This window comes from Takifugu flavidus, chromosome 13, assembly GCF_003711565.1.
Source record: "Takifugu flavidus isolate HTHZ2018 chromosome 13, ASM371156v2, whole genome shotgun sequence".
NCBI classification, from domain to species: Eukaryota; Metazoa; Chordata; class Actinopteri; order Tetraodontiformes; family Tetraodontidae; genus Takifugu; species Takifugu flavidus.
The window spans coordinates 7250036-7257656 of record NC_079532.1 but is presented as its reverse complement, the minus strand read 5'-3'; the positions used below and the strand labels follow the sequence as shown (position 1 = coordinate 7257656).

The following is a 7621-nucleotide window of genomic DNA, read 5'->3' as shown; positions in this document are numbered from 1 at the left end:
CTCACAACTCCAGGCTTTGTTTCAACGTGTTGCAGCCACGGGCGTAGCTGGAGGGAGCAGGGACCCGGGGGGGGGGGTACACAGCAGGTGCCCCCCCACCCTCATTTATGTGTGCAAATGAAGCATTCACAGGTGTTTTTGCAACTGCTTGAGAACAACATGAGAATAAGAATGCTACAAGACATAAACATGAAAATACATTTATTTTAAAACTCTTCCACCCTTTCATTGAGGTGTATTTACAATAGTCTGTCCATACTTTTATTTGAAGTCAACTTTAGTCATTGATGATCACGTGCATATTAGTCCAAACATACACCATTCAAACATGTTGATCTTTAGGTTGGATGAACTGTAAAAACTTAGAAATGCAAACAAGTCACACATTTTCCTGCAAAAATATTTTAAGGGATATGCTCGGATGTAAACTGCACTTCAATTGCACTTTAAACTTTGTCTAAAAGGCTGTAATTCGGGAAGGGGGGGGTTACAAATAAAAGTATCAAGACTATTCCAGTTACATAATGGACCACATTCTTTTAGAACCTTCTCAAAGGTCCTGTGCATGTTTTGCACGGGCGGACTGGTGCAGATACACGTGATAGTGTACTGGTTGTAGTGTACTGGTTGTACTGGCTGAAGCCGCCTGCTCTAGTATCCAATGAGAGCTGTAAAGACTTAGGAGAAGGTGCCTGTGAGAATGGCCTCTTGTTGCTGCTGATGGAGGGTGCCGATACCGACGGCAGGGGCGGGCAGCGCCGGCCTGCTGACCAACCGGAGCTGAGGTGCACAGAAGAATGGGTTCAGTCAGGGTGACTTCAATAATTCAGAAGCACTTGGTGCCGAGTGGGAACCTACTCACCTTACACGCCAGCTGTTTTTCAAACCTGGGAGCAACAAAAGACCAGGGCCCCATGTTCTGAGGCTCCTCCTGACTCCATATGAACTCTGGGGTGAAAGAAAACACAACAGTACGTCTCAATTAGAGTTCTCCCCCTGTGGTTTTGTGGCCACATACCAGACAAAATCTGCTTCAGCACATTTTTGAGGAATAAAGGAGGATGACCTTTGTATTCAAAATGGAGATTTAAAAAAAAAAAGCAGCAGAGAATGTTCACCCTTTTTTTCTGAAGGTGTTTAATGATCCAGTTAGAAAATATGCAGCAGATGTGGAGATAAGATCATCATCATAACCCATTAATTATGATCCTCCTGCTGCCCAGTGTGTAAAAGCATTTGCTCTTATCTTAATGGCAACAAATTTACAGTTTACTGCTGCAGGCTCTGGTCTCCACTCAATAGAGAAAATGCATTCTGAAATGAATTGAACTAATAATAGGGCCTAATCACATGACATACTCAGGAAAACACCTGAAGCTATAAAAGAAACGAGAGGACGTGAAGTGAAAGGCCTTTATTTCAAACTAAGTCTAGTTTCTGAAATGGAGGAAAATCCAAGTAAACTTTAAACTATATTTAGATTTCATGTAAGCAGAGGTCACAGTTGCATTTCCTGAGACTGTCGTGCAGACTGCTTAAAAAAAACCCCGACATAAGCAAATTCAAAAGCAGGCTGGTTACAAAAGAGGAACAGTGCCCACAATGTGACTACGGAACTAAACACAGCCCTGTGTCTGCAATGAAAAATGTAAATTACGACCGGAGAGCAGCAGTAAAGCAAAGGCAAGGAGACATCTTCCTGAGTTATGACGGCAGGTTCAGCGTTGGCAGGTTCAAACAATTTTAATGATCCTACAAAATAAAGTTGCTCTTACCCGGCCAATCTGCTCCATAAACCTTAGTCCCTAGCTTTATGTGACATCATTGAACTACCTGCAAAGTAAACTAAAGATGGTTTTAAACTTTAAAAGGGAGGAGAAGGCCCCGAAAGTGCAGCAACTCATGCAGGTGGTCAGTTTAAAAGGCCTGCAGAGGTTTTTGCCAGATGAGAGGCGCTCCACAGGAGACGGCAGACGGCAAAAACCACGTACGTGCATACGAGATGTCAGAGAGCCACAGGGCTCCAAAGGTGAAGTCGCACAAACCTATCATGGCTGAAGCTCTCAATGCGGGTGTGTGGGTCAAATAGAAACAGCAGCAGCCCGAGAGAGGAGTGCACGTGTTATGTGATAAACATACAGCACATGGACAAAACCGTAGAGCTCCAAATCATTAACAAGGTAAAATTGTGGGAATCTGTATTTTTCCTGGCAAAACACATCAGAGACAAAAGCCTCGAATGATTTACTGGAAACATTTTGTGCCATTGATGTGAGATACATTGGAATAAAACTTGGGATGTGAAGTCGATGGAGGATTTAAAGTGAAACCTTTGTCATAATGACGGTGCTGAGGTTCAGTGACAAGGACCGCCATCGTGACATCATCACTGTGGTGGTCCAAACCGCGCGCAGTAGATTTACTGACGAGCGCACAGACACGTGAAACAACACACGCACCTTTAGCTTTGGGGTATTTCTTAAGCTCCTGCTGCAGAGCTTCCAGGGGAAACGGACAGAGTTCCTCCACGCGAATGATTGCCGTGTTCTTGTTGGCTTCTGATGCCTCTCTCTGCTTCAGAAGGGCATAGAAATGCTTCCCGGAGCACAGCACCACCTTCTGGACACTGCGTGGAATAAGAACAAAGTGGGGGGAAATGTTTTTTAAAAAGTCGGGCCAGCGATTCAGCGGCTCCTTTACCTGTCCCCTGAGACTGACGCATCACCCAGAACCGGTCTGAAAGACGTTCCTGGCGCCATTTCTGCCAGACTGGAAACGGCGCCCTGCAAAGAGACGATTTCTCACTCGCAACACGGCAAAAACAACAGCTGCTGTGTCTCGCTGGAGCTGCAGTTCTCACAGAAAATCGGAGCAGCGTCTTGGGTCCAACGACGATGAGAGGTTTGCGGAAGTTCCGAATCATCTGTCGCCGCAGCAGGTGGAAGTACTGAGCGGGGGTGGTGGGGTTCACTACAGCCATGTTCACGTTGTCACCGTCTACACCCTCCTCTTTACTGTCGCACATCTGTCAGACAACAGGAAAGATTCCGTCATGACAAACTGGCCCGACAGTGATTTTCCTTTATTTCTTTCCCAGTTGTTCCAGCATCGCGGTGCATAATTGCAATCAGCCCAGAACATGCCAAATGCTACAACAATGATTAGACGCATTATATCTCTTATTTCATCAGGACTCGCAAAGTGAAAGGTCGAACAATCACCACCGAGCTGGCGCCAAACGTGATTAAAAATGCTCCACGGCCGCTGGTGTAAACTCCATTTGTTTGTCTACACAAGGTTTGCAGTCATTTTAAAGTCAAGACAGCGAAGTTACCCTTTGCACTGGCTGGGGTGAAACCCTGAGAAGCTGTTTCTCTTGGCCATTAAACAACGGCTGATTTATTGCAGGACGGTTACACATTAGAACTGAGCTGATGTCTTGGTTTGATGTGAGAGCAGCGTGACCGACACCACAGACCTGCAGGAAGCGCTCCATGTGGCAGGAGGAGTGCTCCGGTCCGGCGCCGTCGTACCCGTGAGGGAGCAGAATCACCATCCCGTTCTGTAGCAGCCATTTAGCTTCACCTGCAGACGCAACAGTTTCACGTCTGATACGGCTTATGAAGGAGATAATTACAAAACTGAAAGCAAAAAGCCGTTTACCTCCAGAGATGAAGGTATCGAAAATAATCTGTGCTCCGTTAAAGAAATCTCCAAACTGAGCCTCCCAGATGGGCAGGAGCTTTGGCTGAGCGATACTCATTCCGTACTCAAAGCCCAGAACGGCCTCTTCAGAGAGCGGGCTGTTACACACCTAAAGAGGGAGGTATAGAAGCACGTCACATAAATGGAAGGACGTTGACACTAATTTAAAGGGTTTCTTAAAACCGGACCTCTAAAAATCCCGTCTGCTCGGGGCTGATGTGGTTTAGAGGGATGTGCATGTCATTGGTTTCCTGGCACACCACCATGGCGTGGCGCTGACTGAACGTGCCTCTTCCCACGTCCTGACCGCTGATTCTAATGTTGAAGCCTGTCGATGGATAAAACGCAACGCTCTACATAATGTTCAGGGATTCTTGAACGTTATCCAGCATATTTGGCTTCCTGACCTTGAGAGAGGAGCGAGCCAAAAGCCAAGGCTTCCGCTGTGGACCAGTCTAGCTTGGTTCCTTCTTCCAACTTCTGCAATCGAGCCTGAGTCCACGAGACAGAAAAATCTTAATTTTAATCTTAATTTGCTGCCGGGGTGACAGCTGACACAAACAATCAAGACGTTGCATGCACCTGAGCGTGAGTCTTTCCAAGGTGGCTGTGAAGCTGGATGTGCTCAGGGATGTCCACAGATTTTGCCCCCACAAACTGCAGCAGGGAAATGGGCAGGCCGGTGTCCCAGGTGCTGACCCTCTCCTGGGGTTCCACCAGATCTCCCCATCTGCCCTGCAGATTGGTGGGTGGGGGGCTGTACAGGGTCATGTTGGACAGCTTGTCATTGAGCATGGCGTAATGTTTGGATTTGATGCCGTCGCGCTCCGCTTCAGTCATCAGACCCTCGGAGATCAGCTGCTCGGCATAGGAATCAGGTATGCTCTTACGGGACCTGCGCACACAACGATCAACCTGTGATCAACCTGTGATCAACCTGTGATCAACCTGTGTGTTCAGCAACTTCTGATGAGACTGACCGGATGATCTTGTACATAGAAGGGTTGGTGAAGAAAGGCTCGTCCAGCTCGTTGTGACCCCACTGACGGTAGCAGATTAAGTCCAGGATGACGTCTTTTCTGAAGAGACGCTGGTATTCTATCGCCAACCGTGTGGCTCGCACCACCTCCTCTGCATGATCGCCGTTGACGTGGATAATGGCGCAATCCACCATCTTACCTGCGATTAAAAATAATCACAAAAGGGGAAGATTCATTTGCGGTTATTAGCCGATCGACTCACAAATGAGTGCACGTCAGAACTGACCGATATCACTGCAGTAGAAAGAGGACCTCCCCCTCTCAGACGGAGTGGTATAACCCACTTGGTTGTTCACAATGAGGTGGATGCTTCCACCAACTCTGTAGTGAGGGAGTTTGGAGAGGGTCAGCGTTTCAGCCACAATTCCTTGGCCAGGAAAAGAGCCGTCACCGTGCACCTGTGGAGCAGGAAACGAGTCTGTAATTCTTTAAGATCTTGTATTTTCAGCAAATCTTGGCTGTGTGTTTGGTCGTCGTTACGTACCTGCAGGCAGATGACTTGGTCGCCCGGCTGAGCGTCATCTTCAGGCGAGTAGTCTCCTTCCTTCCGCAGCTGCTGCCTGGCTCTGGTTTTGCCCTGAGCCACAGGGTTGATGGCCTCAAGGTGAGACGGGTTGGGCAGCATGGTCACGTGAAGAGGACGCGCCGCTCCAAAATCCAACTCCACCGAGGAGGTGAGGTGGGACAGGACATCACCGATGGCTGGCGAGTTGTCAGGGAACTCGCTGAGGCCCCGCATCTTGCGGAACATGAGCTGGAGAGAAAGACTTTGTTACTCTGTGATGTCCTGGTCTTGTTTGATGTTTGTCTGTTAGGTTGTGCCGATGATAACAGCAGAGCCTAAGCAAACAATCTTATCTTGCCAGTCACGGATAATCTGAAATTACAGGGCTCATTAACCTCTGGCGGGAACTTCAGGAGGCCTGTCAGGAGGTTGAGTCGGCCTCTGTGGGGCATTCCGATGACAATGTCGGTGACTCCGCTGTGATTCGACTGGTAAAAAAGCTCGTAGAAGAAGCCCATCATGCTCTCTGCTCCCTCCCCTCCGTAGCGTTTAACCGTTGCAAACTTTGTAGCCAGAAAGTGGTCAAACTCCTACAAAAATGAAGAAGTTACACATCAGAAACAACCAGGACAAGTGGCAGGATGCATGTTTCTGCTTCTCAGGTCTACCTGAGACTCGAGCATGACTTTTGCAAGCTGCCTCCTCTCCTCTGTGGAGAAGCTCTTTTCTTGAGCTCTTCAAAGCGGTCTCCAAACCATTCCCTCTCTTCTAGGCTGCCGAGCTGGCTGGTCTCCACTGACATGCGACCACAGTACGTGTCCTCCAAGTATGCCTGGACCTCCTCCACCAAGGCCTCGGATTTACCAAAATGACGGAGACCTACAAAAAAAATACTGAAACTGAGAAACTTGTTACATTTGACTGCAGGGTTTGTTTGTTGTTGTTTTTTTTTTCCCATCGCAAGTGATTTTTAATCAATACTCGGACCATGATCCTGCCACTGTGTTAGCGTCACAGCAAACTCTCTAGCTGTGCCACATATGGATGTGAATTCCGGGAGGACAAACGCTATTTTAATGAATTCCATGCACTGCAGATGAGGAGAGGAAAATGCTGTTACCACCACCTTCAGAACCATTCATTTCTAAGGGTTGTCTTCTTAATTGGCTCTCCTCTTTTCAAGAACAATTGGACTTGTTCCACAACCTCCATTCTTGTCCATCAGGACAAATTGATACCCTGGTCGTAGATGAGTAACCAAGTATAACAATTTGCCAAAATGAGTTCAGTATTGATTTATGCCCATGGCTGTAATTTACCTGAGGTGTTGAGCTGTCCTTTAATGATGCCGCTCAGCATGGTTATCTCAGGAACACTGTCAGCTACAGGCTTTTCAGGGTGTAATGGGTTAATTTTAGCAGCCTTGTGTCCATGTACTCTATATGCCTCAACCAACCGTGCAAGTCCATGATCTGTGCAGGGGGGAAAAAAGCTCATTTAATTACTACAATGACAGGTTCTGAACATCAAAACAATACATTAGCACCATTTATAGCTGCTTTCGCACAATAATAGCGCGCAGATTTAGTTACACCCGTTTCCGGAAATGAATTTCTCCAACTTTGTAGTGTAGCAACAAAACCCTCCACAATCTAATCGCATTAAGTAACTTGACAACCCCCCCGCAGGTGCATAACCAACACCGAGAATAACAAAGTCAAAGGTAATAAAGGCAGACATCTTCGCCACATTAGTGAGTCGTTAGGTGATGTTTAGCAGACCATTAACCAAATACTGACCTTGGTAAGGGACTGTCGGGTACTGCTGCGGGCTGTCGCTCCTTTTGGGCCGGTACCCGTACACACCTTTCTTCGTGTGATAACAGCAGGCGACACCCGGTCGAACTACGCACGACGGTAGTCTCCCCACTGACTGCTTCACTAAAAGTACCGCCGACATGTTTATAGGGCTTAGATCTGTTAACAGTAACACAGCAAAGGCTACAAGCGAGCCGCCATACTGCCTGAAAGACACGTTGTGGGAGGAGGCGCCGCAATGAAATCCAATTGGCGGATTTTCAATGGCACTTTGCACGGCTGTCAAGTACGCGCACACTTGCGCGATGTCTTATATTGTGTCCCCGATATCGCGTTTGTGGCGAAACAGACTATTTTCGGGGGTGATTTTCAACTTTGAGCTCACAAGGAGCTCAAACCGCTGCTACCGGGTGACGTAGCACAAGTGCCATTGAACGACGTTGCGTTCAAGTGCTGCTTGGAAGAGTAGGTAATTTCAAACTTGATTTGTTTGTTTCACGGTCGCTACATTACATGTATATACATGCAGACATGTATATAAAAAGCCGTCATAA

General features: G+C 47.4%; 1 protein-coding gene across 1 annotated transcript; it reads right to left on the bottom strand.

Annotated features, from left to right (window-relative positions):
• Positions 1 to 184: 184 nt before the first annotated feature.
• Positions 185 to 7472, bottom strand: dhtkd1 (dehydrogenase E1 and transketolase domain containing 1). The gene is given in 18 exon segments (XM_057052608.1): positions 185 to 780; positions 863 to 948; positions 2460 to 2626; positions 2701 to 2783; positions 2861 to 3025; positions 3479 to 3585; positions 3664 to 3814; positions 3894 to 4033; positions 4113 to 4197; positions 4288 to 4600; positions 4686 to 4884; positions 4972 to 5143; positions 5230 to 5499; positions 5646 to 5840; positions 5919 to 5974; positions 5977 to 6129; positions 6570 to 6722; positions 7050 to 7472. Coding segments are annotated over 18 exon segments (2757 nt in total). The 5' UTR covers positions 7210 to 7472; the 3' UTR covers positions 185 to 678.
• Positions 7473 to 7621: the final 149 nt, after the last annotated feature.